This window comes from Sordaria macrospora, chromosome 2 (genome assembly GCF_033870435.1).
Source record: "Sordaria macrospora chromosome 2, complete sequence".
Classification (NCBI taxonomy): Eukaryota; Fungi; Ascomycota; class Sordariomycetes; order Sordariales; family Sordariaceae; genus Sordaria; species Sordaria macrospora.
Genome location: NC_089372.1, coordinates 1,767,512 through 1,786,838, shown reverse-complemented (window position 1 = coordinate 1,786,838; position 19,327 = coordinate 1,767,512). Strand labels below are relative to the sequence as shown.

The 19,327-nt window shown below is 51.1% G+C and overlaps 5 protein-coding genes across 5 annotated transcripts; 2 read left to right on the top strand and 3 right to left on the bottom strand.

Moving 5' to 3' along the window:
• The first annotated feature begins 1,475 nt into the window (after positions 1-1,475).
• SMAC4_07030 (uncharacterized protein) lies at positions 1,476-3,005 on the top strand. Its single transcript, XM_003349630.2, has 3 exons — positions 1,476-2,287; positions 2,397-2,499; positions 2,638-3,005. Exons 1-3 carry the CDS (start codon positions 2,135-2,137, stop codon positions 2,706-2,708), a joined length of 327 nt encoding a protein of 108 aa, XP_003349678.1. The 5' UTR covers positions 1,476-2,134; the 3' UTR covers positions 2,709-3,005.
• An 89-nt stretch (positions 3,006-3,094) lies between these two features.
• On the bottom strand, positions 3,095-7,941 carry SMAC4_07029 (uncharacterized protein; the record flags this gene model as incomplete). The annotated part of the gene is made up of 2 exons (XM_003349629.2): positions 3,095-7,767; positions 7,830-7,941. 2 exons carry the CDS (start codon positions 7,939-7,941, stop codon positions 3,857-3,859), a joined length of 4,023 nt encoding a protein of 1,340 aa, XP_003349677.1. The 3' UTR covers positions 3,095-3,856.
• A 3,003-nt stretch (positions 7,942-10,944) lies between these two features.
• Positions 10,945-12,645, bottom strand: SMAC4_07028 (uncharacterized protein). Its single transcript, XM_003349628.2, has 2 exons — positions 12,224-12,645; positions 10,945-12,152 (listed from the first exon to the last, which is right to left on the bottom strand). The coding sequence occupies exons 1-2, from the start codon at positions 12,372-12,374 to the stop codon at positions 11,059-11,061; spliced, it is 1,245 nt and encodes a 414-aa protein (XP_003349676.1). The 5' UTR covers positions 12,375-12,645; the 3' UTR covers positions 10,945-11,058.
• Positions 12,646-12,844: 199 nt separating this feature from the next.
• SMAC4_07027 (uncharacterized protein) lies at positions 12,845-15,000 on the bottom strand. Its single transcript, XM_066090554.1, has 2 exons — positions 14,698-15,000; positions 12,845-14,615 (listed from the first exon to the last, which is right to left on the bottom strand). The coding sequence occupies exons 1-2, from the start codon at positions 14,918-14,920 to the stop codon at positions 13,420-13,422; spliced, it is 1,419 nt and encodes a 472-aa protein (XP_065946054.1). The 5' UTR covers positions 14,921-15,000; the 3' UTR covers positions 12,845-13,419.
• A 338-nt stretch (positions 15,001-15,338) lies between these two features.
• Positions 15,339-17,708, top strand: SMAC4_07026 (uncharacterized protein). The gene is made up of 3 exons (XM_066090553.1): positions 15,339-16,375; positions 16,478-17,264; positions 17,342-17,708. Exons 1-3 carry the CDS (start codon positions 15,764-15,766, stop codon positions 17,557-17,559), a joined length of 1,617 nt encoding a protein of 538 aa, XP_065946053.1. The 5' UTR covers positions 15,339-15,763; the 3' UTR covers positions 17,560-17,708.
• Positions 17,709-19,327: the final 1,619 nt, after the last annotated feature.

The window sequence follows — 19,327 nt, the reverse complement described above, 5'->3', positions numbered from 1 at the left end:
AGTAGTATACTCTAATTGAGGTTCTATAAAGAAGGAAAATTCTGTTTAAAAAGCAGTTCTACCACAGAAGCTAAGTTTTAATATAGGCAGCACTAATATAGCTATGGCGCTACATATTAGCTCTAGTCATAGATCAAAGCTACAGTCCCTAGGCGGTAACCCTATTACATAAATTTATAGGTGTGTTATATTTTTCTTTGTTTTTCATTATTTAAAGTACATATTTAGAAAAAGGAAAAAAGTTAAATAGTAGTATATTACAGCTTTAGTATTGAAAGGAAAAGTATTTATTAGTTTAAATTGTAGGAAAGATATATTAGTATTATCAATACTCAAAGTCTTTTAGAAATGTTATAGTCGTGGTTATTTTGAAAGATATCCTAATTTTGGCTAGTAACTGAGGGTAGAAGGTAACCGAGCTGGAGGTCACGGTGTCTAGCGTACACTAGCAACAGGTGGCCGCCTCGCTTCAATGCCCATCTTAGGTATGGCGGCTCGCTTTCATGTATGCTAAGAGATTTAGGTGCTTGCCAAGGGGTATTCCAATCGAGTGAGTAGATGCGGTAGGTATCGTACACTCTGCGAGTCCAGAAGCATCGGAACAGGTTCATACCTACAGAAGAAACGAGGTGGAATGGCAGAAGAGTGGAGGTCCAAGCAAGGAGTCGTGGTTTGAATCTCAAACTGGGGAAAAGTAAATGACTTGCTTTTTCGGTGCATTAGCATATGCAGGGCAACTTACTTATAAGTTATCTAGAATAAAGCTGTCTTGTCGTCCAAGGTAGGAGGTGAGAAGATCCATTCCCAGTTCGTGGATGGTTTCCAGCAAAAGGCAGTTGGATCTGTCCAGGTAAGATGGATATGAGCAAATCATGATATTCGCATTCGCGAACCATTGTTTTGATTGATAAGGCCTTCGCGACAAGCCTGCATCTACTGCATATTCGGCTGTAGAGGTGTCATGTACAAGCAAAAAAGATCAGGCCGCAGGTGGTTTGATATGCCATAGCCACCCTCTCACATATAATTTTTGCAATTCCCATCTGATGGCCTATCCTGTAAGATCTGTCCGGAAACCACTTCGGGCTGTTAGTTACGGTAGATCGAGAATAAAACCTACGGTACCAGTGATTTTTGTCCGAGCTCCAAACCACGAATACCTGCCAGGCGGAAAACATCGTCAATCATGTCAGATATCCCATCGCTGTTCATGAAGTGCTCGAGATGAGCTGGTGAGTTCCCCGCTGGAGATGACTGTCACATATCACCGGTGAATTGAACCGTGACGGAGACAGATTCCGAGCCAGCAAGTTCCTCCAGGCCAACCAACTCGCCATATTATTCCTGTCCCGATTGTTTTCAGAACCATATGGCACCATACGGCGAGTTTCCAGCTATTCGAAATCGATCGGTCGAGACGGAACCATAGGCCTCGTATCCCCGCTATCCCCGCAGAATTACGGGCGTCAACTGGGTCAATCTGCCTTCCAGGGCTCACAGGGACAGATGGGGCTCTTGACCACCCCTGTCCATCGTGCTGGCAGGGCAGTCTACATAAATCCCCCCCAAACACTGCAGCCAGGGGCACAGTGCGGCACTAGTACCATCCCGTATCGCGCCGGACCCGAACTGCTTCGACATTCACACGCGTCGTCTAACTCCGAAAGTGAAAATCGATCAAAGTGCTTGCCTGCTGCTTACTTTCCTTATTACGCATTCTTGAACACTTTAGCCAGCATATAAATCAAAGACCGCGATTTTCCCTGTTAACACAGCATCCCTAGAACGGAAGTCACGCCCTTCGTGAATTCGATACATGCCGGGCCACAGTGCCCCGCCCGTAGTGAAACTCTTTTCACTAACAGCATCCAACCAGGCAGCAACGCCAAATCTGTTAGCACACACGATAACAACAAACAGCAAAAGCAAGATCACCATCAACAACTTCAAACAAACAACGAAAGTGTATTAGAACCTCAACCTCAACGTTACTCACGACACTGGCACTTTTGCTCCGCAAAACACCAACTCTCCAACAAACTCTACTGCCACTCACTCACCACACTCAATCCTTTCTCCAAATCTCCGATATCACCGAGATCATCTCACGGACACAGAACACCGAAGAAAAAAAATGGACGGCAACTCTTCCACCCCCCGCATCACCTGCGCCTATCTCAACCAGTATGTCGGCAAGCTCGTGACCGTCGTAGGCAAGGTCGTCCAGCTCCGCGGTGAGGAGGCGACTATCGATGCTGATGGGACTATTCATGCCTATCTTAACCGCGTACGTCCGCCTGTTTCCTCTTTGATTACACTCCATGTGACAATGTGTACCACATTCAATGATAAGACAGGCTGGGATGAGATGAGATGGCGTAACTAACAAAAAATAGGAAGCACACCTCTCAGCAAACAACGGCGTCCAGCTCATCGGCAAGGTCAACCCGGATCTTTCCATCAAGGTGCTTAGCTCCATTGATTTGGGGCAGGGTGTTGGTAAGTTTCTGTTCACGTCGTCCATCCCCCAGTCCCTCATCCCTCATCCGCCCTCCCTCCTCCCTCCTCCATGCCTTAGTGGTATTGATTGCGCCCTCACGCGCCCTCACGTACCCATACTTACGCATGTTTTTACAGATTACAGCCTAGCAAACGCTGTAGTGGAAGTCACCCACCGTTACAAGCCTCTCTTTTTGTACGAGAACTAAAAGAAAAGGGCCGAGCCATGAGCCATGAGACGAAAGGAGGGATGCGAGGTGAGGTTAGGTGAGGTGGTAAAGTAAACCAACAACCTAGAAGAGGCGAAAATACACATCGATACCCACTCATGACAACACAGAACCCAAAAGGACCTCTCAGTCACTCGCGATCCCCCTGGGTAACTCCGACATCCCCCGCGCTCTCAAACCTGGAAGTTCATCCACAGACCGCGAAAATACGAAAAACCATCCGATATTCACTTTGAAAAGATTTCGCCACCAAATTGCGACACCGCCCAAGCGTTTGCGGCTGCGACTCCGCAGCTCGCACGTGCACTATCATACGCAGCATGGGAGGCGCAGTACGGGGGCAGTGGCAGCAGAATGCGGGGGAAACATGTTGTCATGCCTCGCTTTGACACTTCATCTTGCGGCAATATTGCTTTGCAGGAACAGCGCAGGACTGTGCAGGACACGTACGGGGTGCATGCATCCCTTCTGAGGGTTGGGACGAAAGACAGCAGAAAAGACGTGGAGACGTGGAGATGCGGAGGACTTGCGGACTTGCGGACTTGCGGACTTTCCACTTCACTATCATCGTGATGTAATACGGTTTGACGTGATGGTATGGGGTGATCTAGAGGCTAGGGAGATTATCTAGGAACAGGAAATAGACAGTGAAGGAGCAAGATGAGGGGGAAAATAAAACAGAAAAATCATGAAAATCCTGGAAAACGCTATGGTATCCCATCCCATCCCATCCCATCCAAATATTGACGCCCAAAACCCCCAATTCACTTTTCTCTTCTGGTGAACATTGAGGAAGGAAGCCGACGCGTGGCGTATAATCAGTGATGTGATCCTCCCGCTTTTCCGCATCTCCTGAGGGTATATCGTAGTTTAACTTTTCGCCCAACATGCGAATAACATTTGTTCCTTCCCTTCCCATCTGCGGTAACTTAGACAATAACAGTGCCCATTTGTTGCAAGAACTGCGGATCTTTCACGGCATTTGTGTCAAAGCTGAAATGCCCTCCCGTATCTCCAACGGTCGGCTCCAGCTGATTGTTCAGATCCAAGCTCAACAGCTGACCCATCCGGACATCATTAGCATCAACAGGGGGCTCCGGCTGCGTCTCCGGCTGATTATTGAGACCCTAACTCAACTCATCCACATCAGCGGCGGCATTTCTCTCCTCCACGCTCCCTCCTCCTTCGCCCGTAGCCGTAGTCTCCACCCACAAGCTCTCAATGCTCAACGACGCCTCAAAGCTCATGCTGCCATTGCCACCATCTCCATGGTGATGAACCCTCGTCATGGGCGGAGAGCTAGGCATGATCATATCGGTACCCATGAAGCTACCAAAATCCAAAGCACCCGCGCCCTCGACGAGCTGCTGCACGCTGTCGCTATCGTAGTGTTGCATGGTAACGTCGAGAAGCCCGTGCGACGATGAGTTGGCTGTGAACTGGTCGGCCTCGCTCAACAGCTGGTTCAGTGAGCCCCATGCCTCAAAGTCATGGGTCGGAGACGATGTAGGCACGTGTAGGCTGTCGTCAAGCGCAAAGCGTGCATGGCGGGGGCTTCGCCGCTTGGACGCGCTAACGAGAATGCCTCCGTTGTTACCGGAGACGATACGCGTACCGCGCGGAGTCTTGGTTGGAATCCGTCGAGTCTGCGTGAAGAGCTGACCAGGCGACTTCTGCGCCGACCGGACGGTACGGATGGACCGAGATATACTCCTAGTAATGGGCCGGTGGTTCGGAGTCGGCCGGGTAGGCGTTTTGAAGATACCAGAGGAGGAGCTCTTTGGGGGTGGTGTTGATGGCCGGTCAACGGGGCTGCCGAAGAGTTCTTGGTCGAGCTCGTCTTGGTCCGGAAGGACAGGCGTATTGGGCCGTCTTGTCGGCTGGAACTCGGTCGAGTGGCCGATGTTCTCCTTACCCATGGCGGCAGACTTCGGGTCTTGAGACACAGTGGTCCCATTGACGGCGTTACCTGCGAGCTCCCCAAGGACCTTCAGCGCACCCCCTTTCCTGGGTGAGGGGAAGAGAAGCCTTCTGGTGGTGCCGAGATCATCCTCTACTGCGATGGGACTATCCGCCGTTCCACTGCCCCTAGAGTGAGTCGACCCCAGCCCACGTCGCTTTGGGGAGCTACGCGAGTTTAAAATCATGTGATGCAAGGATTGGTTGTTGTTGCTGTCCTCCATTTCATTCACATTCTGGTGTGTCGGTTGAGTCATATTTTGATATTGCGCCTCTTCCGGTGATTCCTGATCCGCCGGTCCGATAGGGTCAGTCGTGAAATATGCCTCCGAAGTTGGGTTTGTTTGGGTATCATTCTTGCGTTTCTTGTTGCGCGAGTTTTTCTTCTTTCGAGGCTGATTAAGTCGGGCGGCATCCTTGTCCCACCTGTCCTGTGGCCTGTGAACTTTGAACTTGGCGAGCCAGATGCCGCATGGGTTGCAGAGAAGAGTTTCTTTCCAGAGCTTCTTGTCATCCCTAGGCCCAAGATTCTTCTTCACGAGTTGATACATGATGGACTGTCCATCAGCATCCTTCTCGAGGATATCGATGGTGGTCACAAATCCAGGTTTGTCGGAAAATTCGTAGACGCCAGGAACTCCGCGATGATCTTGCGTCCAAATCTTCCGCCAAGTGGGTGTTTCTATGGCCCCACAATTATTGCAGAACGGCGGCGACTCTCCTCTTTGGATGGCCTCCTCCAGTTTCTCCTTGATCGACTGCTTTTTCACCATATTCTTGTTATAGCGAGGCGGTTCTTCGGGCTCGCTAGGTTCCCGAGGGGGAGGTGGACGAGCGCGAGCAGGAGCAGGAGCAGGAGCTTCAGACTGTGCTGCGCGGGAGGACATTCCTGTAGATTCTACAACGGGATCGCTGGCCGGAGCAGCAGAAGCGGAGTTGTTCGAGACGGGCTTTGTGGCTGGCTGGGCTGCTTTGCTGTGAACAGGTTCGGGCCGTTCAGGAATGGGCATCACAGTGGTAACAGGGATGGTAGCTGGTGGCTGAGCTGATGTGTTTCCCGTGCTTTGGGTCGAGGATTGTTGCTGAAGGTTAAACGGCGGCTGGTGCTGAGTTTGAGAGCCTTGCATAACTGCTTGGGAGTTCTGGGAAGCAGTCCCTTCCTGATGAGTTTCGCCATCTTGCTGATCATTAGGTTGTTGCAGTAGGGGATCGTGATCGGACATTATGGGGTTTGGCGCTGTATTCGACCGCTTGAATGGACGATCCGCGTTCTTCTTTGGCATGGGTGGGACTGATGTCGCCTGAGCAACCCTGTTCAGCGCCTTCGTCTTTCCAGCAGGGTTGAAGATGCTCTTTGTGGGCAGAAGCTCTTTTGGGCCGGGGTTGACTTCCTGGAAGGGAAAGTTAATTCCCTGTCGATGGGCCCTGTTACCCTTTCGAGCATTAGGTTTGCTAACTTGCGGTACCGGAGGGCTCACCACCATTCGATCTTGTGGTTGACCGGGTAGTTCCTGGCCATGATCTTGAGGGGCATCTTGCAGTAGCTCATCCTCATCGAAGATGTCGTCGAATCCACCGCTCATAAAGCCTGAGTCGACTTGCGGCATAGGAACGGGCATTGGCGGGAGGACTGGACTTGAAACATAAGGACTCGAGTGCATGTAGGCACTAGTCCTGGGAACCGGAGGAGATGATCCAATATCCGCGGGACTGTCTTCAGGCACGTAACCTTGATCTGGTGACTGGCCAATAGAATCGGTGGGTGACCGAGCATCGTGGCTCATACTCCTCTGCATGGTTTGCTGGCCGAAGCGCGACTGGTACATGCTGCTCTCTGCATCACCCGCAAAGTCAGACTTCATTTTGTTTTCGAAGATCAGCCTCCTCTGTTGCCGTTGCAACATCGACCCGTCCGGAACAGGGGTGGGGGCTCTAGGCACGTCCTGAACGTGATTTCCTAGAGACGGATTACCACCAGCTCCCACGGGCCTCATGTTGCGCAGAGAACCAGATGTACTTGCTGCAACTCTCAGCGACTCTGGTGCTGAACCAAATGGCGCAGTACTAGTAAAATCGGCACTAATAACTTTGGCTCTCTTCTTTTGCGGGCCATCATCACCATCAGTCGCTTCCTCGACGCCTGACGTGTTGCCTGCTTCAAGAGGCTTCTTGCGTGGCCGGCCTCGTGGTCTTCCGGTGGGAACTCTAGTACGGGACGCTCTACTAGAAGGTCTCGAGGTGGGACGCGCCGACTGGTTGGCGGGGATCTCGACAGACTGGCTTGGAGCCGGGGATGAGGCACTCTCGCCAGTAGGAGCTGGCCGTGGAGGAACAGGCTGGAGAGGCTGCATGTTTTGCATATTGTTGACCACGGGACCGGTATTTTGCGGCTGTGAACCACTCGGCAGTATGCTAGCGGGCCGAGTGGGCGGTGGAGGCGGATCACTCCTGATATCCATGTTGTAGCGACCATCGCCGTTGAGATTGACGTTCAGTGGAGCTGTAGACATGGCGGGCGAGTGCATGGAAGCCATATTGGCCGAGCTCCCTAGGCCCGGATTGGACTGTATGAACGAGGCCCACTCGGACGTGGTGATGTCTGTAGGTTGTATAGGGTCGGACCTGAGCATATTACTAAGGGTGTTGTCCATGCCAGAAAATCCGAGTCGCTGCATCTTGGCAACGGCTGTGAGCTTCATCTTGACCTCCAGGGTCTCGCGGCTTCCATTGCTGAACACGGGCAACAAACTCCGAGTTACCCGTCCCGTCACCAATTGTTGTTGTTGATGCCGTTGGCTGTTGTGATCGCTTGCGAACTCCAGGCCCCACGACAACATGCCTTGCCCGACCAGGGGCGTATCCGGCTCTGAATAGTCGACAGCATATACAGTGTAATCGTTCTCTTGTTGGTTTACAATCTCGGGGCTGCACTGCGCAATAGCCTGGAGGCATGTTCGAAGGTCCACCACGCCGATTGTTGTCCTTTCGTCGACGGGTAGTGTTTGGATTTGGAGAATGTGAGGCCATCGGGCCAAGCACGACACCTGGCCGTCTCGATCGAATGTATACAGCACCTTCACTATCACATGGGGCTGGGTTAGAGCGCATGGTTTGGCAAACAGGACATCAAGATGCACTCACAGCCCATAGGCCTGACCTGCATGGCCAAGTCATCTCCATCCATCGGCGGGACAGCCTGGTGATGGTGAGGGTGTGGTGAGGGCGCAGACCACATGTTGTTTGGGGTAGCCATTGTGACGTCCTTCACGCCGCGGTGCCCCTGCACGCGACTGAGGGAAGCGACAACAATGGGTCTAGAAGTCGCGACAGAGCTTTGTTATGGGTTGTTGTGTTGTGTTGCGATAGTTGGTATTATCGGTTGTTGTGGAGGGTAGTGGTGGTTGAGGGAAAGGTGGACCTGGTCGTGATGTCGTGAACGGAAAGAGAGCCAGAGGGTTCCGTCACCACCTAGAGGTAGCCTGACGTCAAGTGGACCTAATGGAAGGGGCTGGCTTCATGCCCAAATTGAGGATGGCAGAGTATCTAGTTGGTAGATGGATGTAAAGTGGAAGTGAGCCAAAGTGGGAATGGCGACCTCGAAATGGAAGCGCGTTCGGCTCGGCCTTGTCGCGTAGATGGGTGGAGCCCTGACACGATGAAATCTAATTGATTTCCTGCGTGGAATGCGAGGTTGGCGTTGCCCTGGCGTGCGTGTTCTGGCGTCTGGCGTTAAGGGCACCAACCTAACCGTTCATGCAGGGTCAGCATGCATGAACATGGACTACACCAGAAGGATTGATGGTTTTCGGCTTCGTTGCTCTTGACTCTCTAAACTCTTTGCCTGAGATGAAAGAAAGGGCTCAGCCCACAAGTTCCAGATTCCGTCGGATGTCGTGGAGTGCAAGGCAAGAGTTCAGACTGTTTTGAGTGGCAGAGCGGGAAGCTTGAGGTTGTCTGGTGGAACTGACGCGATGTGGGGTGCGCTGGCGCCTTGGCGGATGCTCGTTTAATGGCCAGACCAGCTTAACGCGCCGGAGCACGTGCACAGGCGTGTGTAACTGCTAAGAGAGGTACGTACCTTTTTGCAGTGGAGGAAAGCAGGAAGCTGTGTTTGGCGGAGGATCCCGCCTGTCTCTCACCCCCACTGTCGAAATACAACGAAACGGGAAAGTCACAAAACACGCGGCCAACGAGCAGCCAGAAATCGGTCAGCTTTCACAGAACAACCGGAGTCTGGATAGCCCCCTGTCTGGGTCTCGGTTGCAAAGTAAAAACAAGAGGGAACTTTGCAGAGCAAATCTGGGGAACTCGGGGGATACCTAGCTCCTATTTATACTTGCCCCCAAAAGTGAGGTGCCCCCCGCTTGACCACACCTCCAACTGCGCAACACGCCCGCCGCTTTCACCCGCTCACCCACTTCTTCCTCACATTGGATTTCCCGACGCTCTTTCGCAGTTCTGTGCGTTGTCACAACTGTTCTCCAACTTTTGGTGTTTTCCAATGGCCACCTCCAACACCACATCTGACCACACAACAAAACAAAACATCAAGCCACTGCTCTTACAATTTTCCGTTTCTGACGCTTTTTCTTTTCACAACACCACAACACCTGCATAAATCTTCACCTTTGGTAACCGAATATTCTCAGTTGTGTTGTGCATATCGTCATCGATCTCAACAATTCGTTTCGCAATTGGCGAAAAAGGGGTCCATATCAATCCGCAATCCACAATCCACCCACTGCAACTCCGCCAGAAATCCCTTCGTCGACCGGGAAACGGGCGGTGGGGATGAACCGACAGTCTCAGCCACCGTCCAGTAAGGGAGTATCTATAGCTCCCCAACACTTGAAAACCTCAGGACTGGTTCACGTGGTACGGGCTCAATATCTGGCAACTCAAGAATTGTCTGACAACCAAATGCAAGGCATCTCACTTTACTTATCATGGCCCCCAAAGGATAACAGTCGAACCAACAGTCAGGGAGGATAAACTGCATGCATCGAAGAATCCAGCAGACCCACTTCACTAACACGAGCCGAGCATCCAATCAGACAACGTAAACACTAACAAATTATCCCAAACCGGCGGCTCGTACAACGTGAAGCATCGCATCCGCATCGACCTCGTTGCCATCACCGTCGTCGTCGATACTCACTAATTCAGCGCCTCGCGAAAGCCAAACCAAGCTAATTAGAAATCCGGATAACACCTGGCATAGCTCTATAGACCGCAGTAAATCTTCCCTTTGATTACCCACGAGACTTGAATATCTAGTTAACTTGACTAGTCCGAGCAGACGGGTGATACTCTTGTTGAGAACGGCACTGAAGCAAAACGGTTCCTCGAAATAATTCAAGACACGTCCTATCCTTGAGGCAAAATTTTACCAAAAACCCACAAAGCAAGTTAGTTGGTAAGTCTCAAGTTTGCTTCAAGTCGGTTCAACCTGACCAATCTTGGCTGGAGTAGTCTTGTTGAAATCGAGACAGATCTACCTGGCTCACCTGGCTTGCTTACGTCCGTCCGGCTTAATAGCCTGCACCATCACCATCACCATCACCATCACCATCACCATCCCCATGACAATTACCATCATCATCTTCTGGGTTAGTTACAAGGCAGCTTGGTGCAGCTTTATATCGAGCAAAAAGAAAAATCGGTTTGTAACGGAATGCATACTGAACACGAGATGACGAACTATGGGTGCACTCCGTGGCTAACTATATATACTACCACTCTGAGTTTTCCAGATGCCTTCCGCGAATCACTCACTTTCTTTTGCAAAGATATGTCCGGGTTAGTGAAGTGATCTGCCACCGCGGTGACACGGCCGCGATGCGGAAAGCACACCTCCTCCCACCTTCCCTCCTGCAGCAGACATCACCTTTATAAACCTCAAAAGTCGAGAGAAAAAATCAAAAACCACATTTGAATAGGATCAAGTAATTCCAGAAGTTGGAAAAAAAAAAGGCAAAAATCTCAGTGCCCAGTGAAACTTGGTAGACCGAACCACCACGCTCCAGCTGCAACCTACGAAAACGTACCATGGGTGCCACGCACCCACGGGTTTTCACCAACAGAAACCACTCGGCCATTTGACCATTGGGCTCGTTGTGGTATTAGGGCTAGGTAAGGACCTTATACGGCGCAGGCGACCTGGGGCGGGGTCATGTCATCCGAAGTCTTCCATGGGAGGGCATCATTGCTAGCAGGCGGGAACAGGTATCAGATAGCTCGAGGGGCCACTTTGAGAGGATGGTATATCTCTATTACGATTATAGGTTATAAGGTAGGTACAGCCGACATCACAATCATCTTCCTTCCTTCCCCGCATTCAGCCAAAACTTCTCCAAACGCGCAAGTCAAATCAAAGAGCGAACAGCATGGCGGCCACCAAACCAAAACCAAACACAGTCATCCTATTGTGGGAATCGAAGGAATGCGAATCCGAAATCATGATCGCGGGATAAAGGACTCCCGGAGGTGCAGTCGTAGTTACAACCGAAATTGCAGTCGTAGTGACAGCCTCAGTTGTAGTCGCAGTTGTAATCGCATTCTTGTCCCCAGCAAGATGAACAGCTGGAGACACGGTGATGTGGGGTTCTTCAGACCTCGCAAGCACAGATGTGGGATAGTAGTCTACCGGAGTTGCAGTCGTAGTTACAGTCACACTTGCAGTCGTTGTAACATTCACAGTTGCAGTCGCAGTTGTATTCCCAACTTTGTCCCGAGCATGATCCTGAGCAAGATCCCGAGCAAGATGAACAACTGGAGACACGGTGGCTTCGGTTTCTTCAGAGCTTGCAGGCACCATGGGATAGTAATCTGCCGGAGATGCAGTCGTAGTTGTAGTCACAGTCCTGTCCCGAGCAAGATCCCGAGCAAGATGGACAACTGGAGACACATTGGCGTCGGGTTCTTCGGAGCTTCTGCGATAAATCAAGGGTGCCTGCGCGGCTTTAGATAGGTTCAAAGCCTTGCGTAGTGTCGCATAGGTGGTCTTTGCGGCAGACGAAGGCTTCTTGGTGGAATCAGCAGTCCCAAGGAAGAGGGCGGCCGCACCCACTTTGTCTGCAAGCGAGGTTTGTTCCATCGTGTTGACAAAATTGAATCTCAAAGGGTTCAGTGCTGCGTTCTGCAGATAGAGCTCATCCCGTGGGCTGATGTTGCTGGTATCGAAGAGGAGTGTGAGAACGCTGGCATGCTCTGGACCCTGCAGATTTGACGGAGTCCATGGAAAGATTGTCTTGTTGTCGCCATTGAGCAACTCATAGACCCGGAAGAGCCCTTGGGATGTCTCGAAGTTTGATGGAGTAGCGGATGGCTTCAGGCCACTTTGAAGCCACAGGAGGTTGGAGTCTATACTATCGACGAGGATGCCGTAGGGCTGAACGGTGATGGCGGTGTAGGAGGAGCCGGACAGACGCTCAAACGTGCCAATTTTTGGGGCTTGGGTGGTGACTGTTGGGGTAGGAAGTCAGTTGTCCATATCCTCATCGACAAGAGCAGATGTTGCTTTCGTTATGACTTACGGACCACATCATTGTCTTGAGGAACCACCTTGTCCCCAATTTGCATGGCGAGAGGGCCTGGAATTGAGAACCTCGAGAATCTCTGATTTGGGCAGGCCATCGAAGCCACTGCAGTCATCGCTAAAGCGGCAAGAGTGCGTAGGACAACCATGGTGAAGACTGAACAAGAAAATGTACGAATGCAGTTTAAAGAATGGTAAAAGCGATATAGCTAGTGACGGTGGACCAAACTGGAATGAATTTCTGGTCTGGAGAGAAGTCTAGAGATGAACGTGAAGAGGTGGGGGATCCGCCCTGGTTATGTATGCCGATTGTGTCCGACCGATTGGCTTCACGAACCAGCAACATGGATAGCCATTTCCCCTCGTTGTATTGCAGAGCATCCCTCGGAGATGGCAGTTGTAGGCAGGAAACAGGATGAGTGGATAGAGCAGTCAGTTCGTTGGAGGAACGTGCCTCACATGTGCGTGTTGACTTCCGCGACTATTGATGGTTCGTGGTATGTTGAAGGGGCGCTGGAGCCAGGCAGCGGAAGCCAAGGCCGATGGCCATTCAGATTCATATCCTCATATTGTTGACACTCGCTGTAGATATGGAAGAGAGAACTGGCCTCATCTCTGTGATCATGTTCACAAACGTGCGCTTGTGATACACGCATCATGACACACGGACTGCTCTTCGGTTTACTGTGAGAAACTCAGTGGAAAGCAGGGCATGTAAGATTCCTGGGCCGAGAGCTTCAGAGAGGACTGTGACTTCCTCAAGTGTGAAAAATATGAGAGGCAGTTACCACTAATCTGCGTAGTCTGACTTGGTGCCTCTAGTGGGCGCTCTTTCCCCTTCCTTGCTCTGATCTGTTCGATCCCGACCATAGCTCGCTGTATTTAAAGTGGAAAGCACGGGTAACTAAAGCCCTCAGCTCTTTCAATTCGACAGCTCATTTCTTAAATGAGCCCGAACGATCACGACCATGTACCTTCTTCATATCATCAGGTGTCGATGTCACTGCTGTCCAGATTTCACCTCCTTCCTGACGAAATTTCGTTTTTGGACAAAGTTCCTTCCCAAGTATCCTCCGGTATGGCATTTGAGTCCCGCAACTACCGTGATACTCCACGTGCCAGTCCAGCCATCTCAACGGCAGGGAGCCACGACCTGAACATCAAAGAGAGCAAGGGCTAGCTGACCCAGACCATTCATTCATCATCATCATGCCGTTGCCTTCTTCGACCAAAGAGACCCAAGAACTTCTTTTCCTTGACCTCAGGCCTGTATGGTTTCAGCGGATAGAGCACGGGCACGTCGTACTCATCCGAGTTGGCCTCGGGTATGGTGTGTTGAGCCAGCCATTTTCTGTCAGACATCTCGCCCAGTTTTGTGCTTCCGGAAGCAAAAGACATGAAAGACATCCGATTGCGCACCGCCGTTCCAAACTGGCTGTTTCGAGGATGTGGTCGGATTTGCACCACGTGTTCTGCTGGTGGTGGTGGTGGAGGAGGAGGAGGAGGCGGCGGCGGCGGTGGTACGGGTGATACTTTCGTTCTTTGAGGCTGTTTAGGAGTTGACTGTTCCTTGCTCGCTTCTCTTGCTTCCTCCTCGGTTGGCGGCGACTTCTTAGTCTTGCGCCGATTGGAGGAAGACACCGAGCTTGCAGTTGGATTGCCCATTTCGGCCGACACAGTGCTTTCCTTGGTCTTGGAACTTGGTAGCCTTTCTTTGCTCCTTCGTGTTTCGTTATCGTTGCGTGGTGGTGGTTTCTTAGTCTTATGTCGACCAGAGGAGGAAACTGTGCTTGCGGCCGCATTCTTGATATTCGCTGGTATCTCCCCCTTAGGACTTGACCTGTGTCTCCCCTCGGTTCCTGTTTCCTCCTCGGACATAAGTGGTTTCTTCCTTGGTCGACTGAAGGAAGAGACTGCGCTTGCGGTCGGATTACTGACTTCTGCTGGTGCCGTGATGTTTTCCTTGGGACTTGACTTTTGTTTACTCACTCGTGCTTCTTCCTCAGCCGGTGGTGGTTTCCTCCGATGCCGGCTAGTATTTGAAACCGAGCTTGCAGTCGGGTTGCTGGGCTCGGAGTGACGCCTTTTCGGTAGAGAAGCCGACTTGGAGAGAGGTGGATATTGCCGTCGAGTTCTCGATGAGGGTGAAGAGGCCCGCGTATGCTTCGACGACATGGACACCGTTGACCTGCTTGTGCGGGAAGAACCTCCTAAACGACGGGCTAGGTTGTCAATGGTCTTGATGGCCTCGATTCTTGACGAATTAGATAGGGACCCGAGTGCGTCGTAATTCAGAGCCGGGGTTTGCTTGCTGCTTGAGGCACGGAGCAGACTAGAAATTGCTGCCTTGAGTTTCTTCAATATCCCGTCTACCGCAGATATCGAACGAGCTAGAGGAAGCTATCAGCACAAGGACCTTTGCATGTCACCTAACTATGCTGCCACCATGTATGTGAGAATGTTTTATCATACCATCACCCCTCTTCAAGTGGCTGCCCAACTCAGCTGATCTGATGGAATAGGCCCGCTCTACCATTGCACGATCGGCTTTCAAGGATTTGCGCAGATGTTTATTCTGGGCGTCCACCTTGACGTTCCCATCTTCTCCGTTGGCATCATGCTTGTAGGCTTTTAGGAGTGTTGCGCAGTTGGAGTATGTTTCCAGCAAGGCCGCGATGCTATCGCTGAAGGCCATCTTTGCAGTCGAACGGTAACAATTGGATGAATCAGTATAAACTGTGGTTAACCCGTTGAATGACTCAACCCCGAGGTTAAGTATTCGATACTCAACATCAAAGTTTTCAACGTCGGGCATTCAAAAGTCAACCCAAGCGGAACCGTGAATAGAGACCCTTGGCTTCTGAGGCACGCTTAAAACGCAGGCTGGGGGGAGCACTAGTTCTACTGTACAAGTATTGCAATCCTTGAATTCTCATTCGCAGCCGCGCTTAGAAACAGAATATCGTAGAGGCGATCAGCCAATCGACTTCTGTAAACCAGCGGTGTCACCGCTGGTTAGGCGCCTAAAAGGTGAGCATGTTGAATTTGGGATTGGAAGCCAGTTGGGAGTGTCACACGGCTGGCAGTTACACATAGATGTCAGTATGCAGATGGCTGGATGGCTCAATCATTTCCGTTTATCTGGCTCGCATCTTAAAGTGCTTTGGTGGTTCAATGCCATATCGCGAGGTCATGCTAACAGAGATCTGAGCTGAAGTTCATTCCGACTTTGGTTTCTTCGACCTCAATCGGACGACTCATGGATCCCCTAACGACAGCTGGCGAGTCAGCCCTGCCAGGTGTGGACCGTCTGCAAACCCGCCCGCCCGGCAGGTCTGTGGACACCTGCCCTGGAAGTGCCTGCCCATGCCCCAACGACATCCAAACATTTGCCCCAAAAGCGTCAATGCCCTGTACGTAAAACGGACGGGACGCCAGTGAAACCGGCTGTGGCGCTGGAACTTCGTTTCTTACACCAAAAAGTATTCTTCTCTCATCCAACCTCATATGCTGCCTTTCTCTTTCACTTAACGGCAAAATGCGACTGTCTCCGGAGAGTCTGTCCGCCTTGCCTTTGGTTATCGGTTTTGCGCTTTCCCCTTCGACCGTCAGTGCGGCCGCTTTTCGGCACGCTGGGCAACCTGTTGGACTCATCGACAATGCGAACACCGACAACACTTACCGAGATGCGCGCGGCAGTGGTTTTCCTGGGTTAACATGGCTACGTGAAAGCGTTTCTGAAATCATATTTGGGCACCCATCGACTAAACATAGCGACTCCACCTCACCCAGCGTATCTGTACCGCTGTCCCGATATCGAGATGACGTTGTGGTACGCTTCAATGTTACGAACCCAAGGGACCAGACTCTCTTAGGCCAGGCCGCCAAAGAAAATCGCATGGACGTTTGGGCTTCTACGCCACAGTTCGTGGATATCCGACTACAGAAGGATCAACTTCGTCTACTGCTCACCCGTATCCCGGTACCATTGGAGACACAATGGAGTGTTCTAATTCCTGATCTTGAGGGGGCCGTTTGGGCGACATATCCCACCAAAGATGTGACAGGAGAACTTGAAGATGCGGCTGGAAAGCTGGATGCTGCTTATCTGAAGGGAAATATTTTCTTTCACGACTACCAGCCCTTATCGGTCAGTCCTCCAATTCTTGGTTCAATTTTTCCGTGGAAACCTAAAACAGTGAACTGCTGCGGGAGAAGACTCTCCGTGACACCTTGGACTGACATGCAATAGGTTATTACAAGCTGGATGGCTCTCATGGAGAGCATGTTCCCCTCAATCGCCAAAATGGGAATTATTGGAGACTCATTCGAGGGAAGGCCTATCCACTCTTTCCGCATTGGGGATCGCAGCGACGAGAACGCCAACAATGGGACTCGTAAGACGATTCTCGTCACCGGTGGGCTCCACGGCCGTGAATGGATTTCAACAAGCACGGTGACCTACCTCTTGTGGTCAATCATCACGGCGTACGGAAAGGAGTCGATGGTCACGAAGCTCCTCAAGCACTTTGACATCGTCTTCATTCCCGTGCTCAACCCAGACGGTTATGATTACACGTGGAAGACGGATCGGCTGTGGCGCAAATCAAGACAGCAAACCAAGGTGTCCTGGTGCCGTGGCTTTGATCTCGACCAGGCTTTCGGCTTTGTGTGGGATCAGACCAAATCTCAAGTCGACCCATGCTCAGAGAGCTATGGCGGCGACGAGCCGTTCCAGGCAGTTGAGGCTACCCGCCTGGCCGACTGGGGAAGGAATCAGACCGAGAACGGTGTCAAGTTTATCGGCTACTTGGACTTGCACTCGTACTCGCAGCAGATCCTCTTCCCCTACACCTTCACTTGCGATGAGGACCCGCCGAACCGCGAGAATCTTGAGGAGCTGGGAGTTGGACTGGCCAAGGCCATCCGCCTCTCCAGTGGGAATTTCTACACTGTCAGTTCCGCATGCGAGGGCACTGTTGCCGGCAAAGACACCGGTAGCGAGGCTACTGGTGGCTCAGCCATTGATTGGTTCTATCGTAAGTTTTCATCCCATCGCCTCTCTTCACAACGGCTTGGAGTGTACGGGATGGCATATGCTGACATGCAACAACAGATGAACTTCACTCCCGTTATAGTTACCAGGTCAAGCTCCGTGATACCGGCAGCTATGGGTTTTTGCTTCCTAGATCACATATCATCCCTACGGGAGAGGAGATGTTGAACGCTCTGAAGTATTTTGGAGACTTTTTGCTTGGAAACAACGGGATCGAGAGCATCTCGAAGGCCAATGACCGCACCTCGCATGATAAGGGCAGGGTAGATCTTAAGTGAGCATATCGGACGATAACGTAGTTTGATGTAGTGTTACACATTCCGAATGGGGGCATAATCAGGCGTTCTATACCTTAGCTACAGATGGTTTTCCAAAACGACAGTTATATACACTTTATACATACTTATCACTTAGTCAGTTCCTGGAGTGTGAACATTAACATAACATTTGTGTGGCTTGAAGCCGGCTGGCTAGCTGAACGGCCGATGAGGCGTTGTCTGGGCTCCATTGTGAACAATGGGAGAGAGCACGCATTCATCCTCGGCCACCCGTCCCCTTTTGTATCTGGAGCACATTCGGTATCAAATGGGTTTAGATCGAAGCGGAAAGCCTCGTGGCCGAGAAGCTAATTTGCAGACATTTATTCTTGGCTCTGCAACCTGATCGAACGGCGTGGGGCCCTCGTTAGCGGGCCCGGTGTGTGGCATGGGCAGCGTCCAAAGTGGAGGAGGACGTGGGAGGTTAGAGAGGAGAGGTTAGGCCGGAAAAGGCCCAATGAGCGGATGAAACCCCCTCATTTCACTCTCACTGCCCAGCGCAATCCCGAGTCACTGGAGCACCGAGTTTGATTTGGGTGATAACGATTGAAATTAGCTCTTGGTTGTTACCTTACATTACTGTTCCGTGATATTAAATTCTGGTCAATCTTGGGATTCGTGGTACGTGGAATGCGACATCAACATCCGCGACGTCTTGGTTAGTTAAGTACCCAGCTGGCTGGCTGATACATAGTGCGCATCATCCATCCTGATCATTCTTCGAGGTGTTTTTCTCTGCTCGCCAAGTTGGAAGACAGCAAGAATCTAATTACCGCTTAATGCCCAAAACCGGATGTTTCTGTGTTGACTGAAATGAGTAGTGGTTGATGGAGAAAAAAGAAAAAGGAAGCAATCTGGAATTGGATTTCGTGATTTTTGGGCCCACTCATTGGCCCCCGCGGGTCAGTCTCAGAAAGTGGAAAGCTGGGCGTGGTGGGGTTTTTGGAGAGGCCTTCCTTCAGCTGGGAAGGAGACTCCACCACGGCCACTTTATCGAGATCCACCTGCCCTGGGGCCCTGGTTACGGCTGGGAAACGAGGAGTTGCCAGAAAACGAACAGAGAGAGAGACGGGATGTTGAATTTCAGTTTTGGAACCGAAGAACGACAGCGGAACTTGCATGCTTCCGTGGATTCCAGCCTGCTTCCATTGAATGCTTCCCGTCCTTTCCATCGTCTTGAACTTTTATCACATCAGCCGGGCCAATTTTTTAATTTTTTTTTTAATTTTTTTTTTTTTATTTTTTTTTATTTTTTGGATTTCCCGCCCCGTCTCCCCCTTTTTTTTCCCCAAACAGAAAACAAATCTGACCAGTCTGACACGACTTCTACACATCCGTACCTTACCTTACCTTGTTACCTTTTCCATACCCTGGACCTTACCTACAAACGCCAATCTTTCCAAGTTCTTTCTTCCTACAACATACCCGTCACTTGTGTACCTGCTACTACCTAGCTACCTACAGCAACAAGTCAACAACCATCATACCTGTTCAGATTGCTACGTACCTACTACCGACCTCCTTCTTTGGTACGCATGTCTCCCTCTCCTCCGGCTTACACCTGCCTTTCCCTCAACGCACCGAGAACGAAGTGCATGGAAAACGAAAATCGCTACAGAATCCTGCTCAACGACAACGTATCTCAATTACCATATCTTACCTGTCTAGGCTAGACGAATAAGACCTAAGTGAGCAACCGAAGCCCTGTGCTAGCTTAGTCGACAAAAGG

What these genes read in the sequence shown, in the direction of transcription:
- SMAC4_07030 (XM_003349630.2), top strand. Translation starts at nt 2,135, where the DNA reads ATGGACGGCAACTCTTCCACCCCCCGCATCACCTGCGCCTATCTCAAC. An exon ending in TTCATGCCTATCTTAACCGC is followed by an intron (nt 2,288 to 2,396) that starts GTACGTCCGCCT and finishes AACAAAAAATAG; the next exon opens with GAAGCACACCTCTCAGCAAA. An exon ending in TGATTTGGGGCAGGGTGTTG is followed by an intron (nt 2,500 to 2,637) that starts GTAAGTTTCTGT and finishes ATGTTTTTACAG; the next exon opens with ATTACAGCCTAGCAAACGCT.
- SMAC4_07028 (XM_003349628.2), bottom strand. Translation starts at nt 12,374, where the DNA reads ATGGTTGTCCTACGCACTCTTGCCGCTTTAGCGATGACTGCAGTGGCT. An exon ending in TCAAGACAATGATGTGGTCC is followed by an intron (nt 12,153 to 12,223) that starts GTAAGTCATAAC and finishes CTACCCCAACAG; the next exon opens with TCACCACCCAAGCCCCAAAA.
- SMAC4_07027 (XM_066090554.1), bottom strand. Translation starts at nt 14,920, where the DNA reads ATGGCCTTCAGCGATAGCATCGCGGCCTTGCTGGAAACATACTCCAAC. An exon ending in CCACTTGAAGAGGGGTGATG is followed by an intron (nt 14,616 to 14,697) that starts GTATGATAAAAC and finishes AGCTTCCTCTAG; the next exon opens with CTCGTTCGATATCTGCGGTA.
- SMAC4_07026 (XM_066090553.1), top strand. Translation starts at nt 15,764, where the DNA reads ATGCGACTGTCTCCGGAGAGTCTGTCCGCCTTGCCTTTGGTTATCGGT. An exon ending in ACGACTACCAGCCCTTATCG is followed by an intron (nt 16,376 to 16,477) that starts GTCAGTCCTCCA and finishes GACATGCAATAG; the next exon opens with GTTATTACAAGCTGGATGGC. An exon ending in AGCCATTGATTGGTTCTATC is followed by an intron (nt 17,265 to 17,341) that starts GTAAGTTTTCAT and finishes ATGCAACAACAG; the next exon opens with ATGAACTTCACTCCCGTTAT.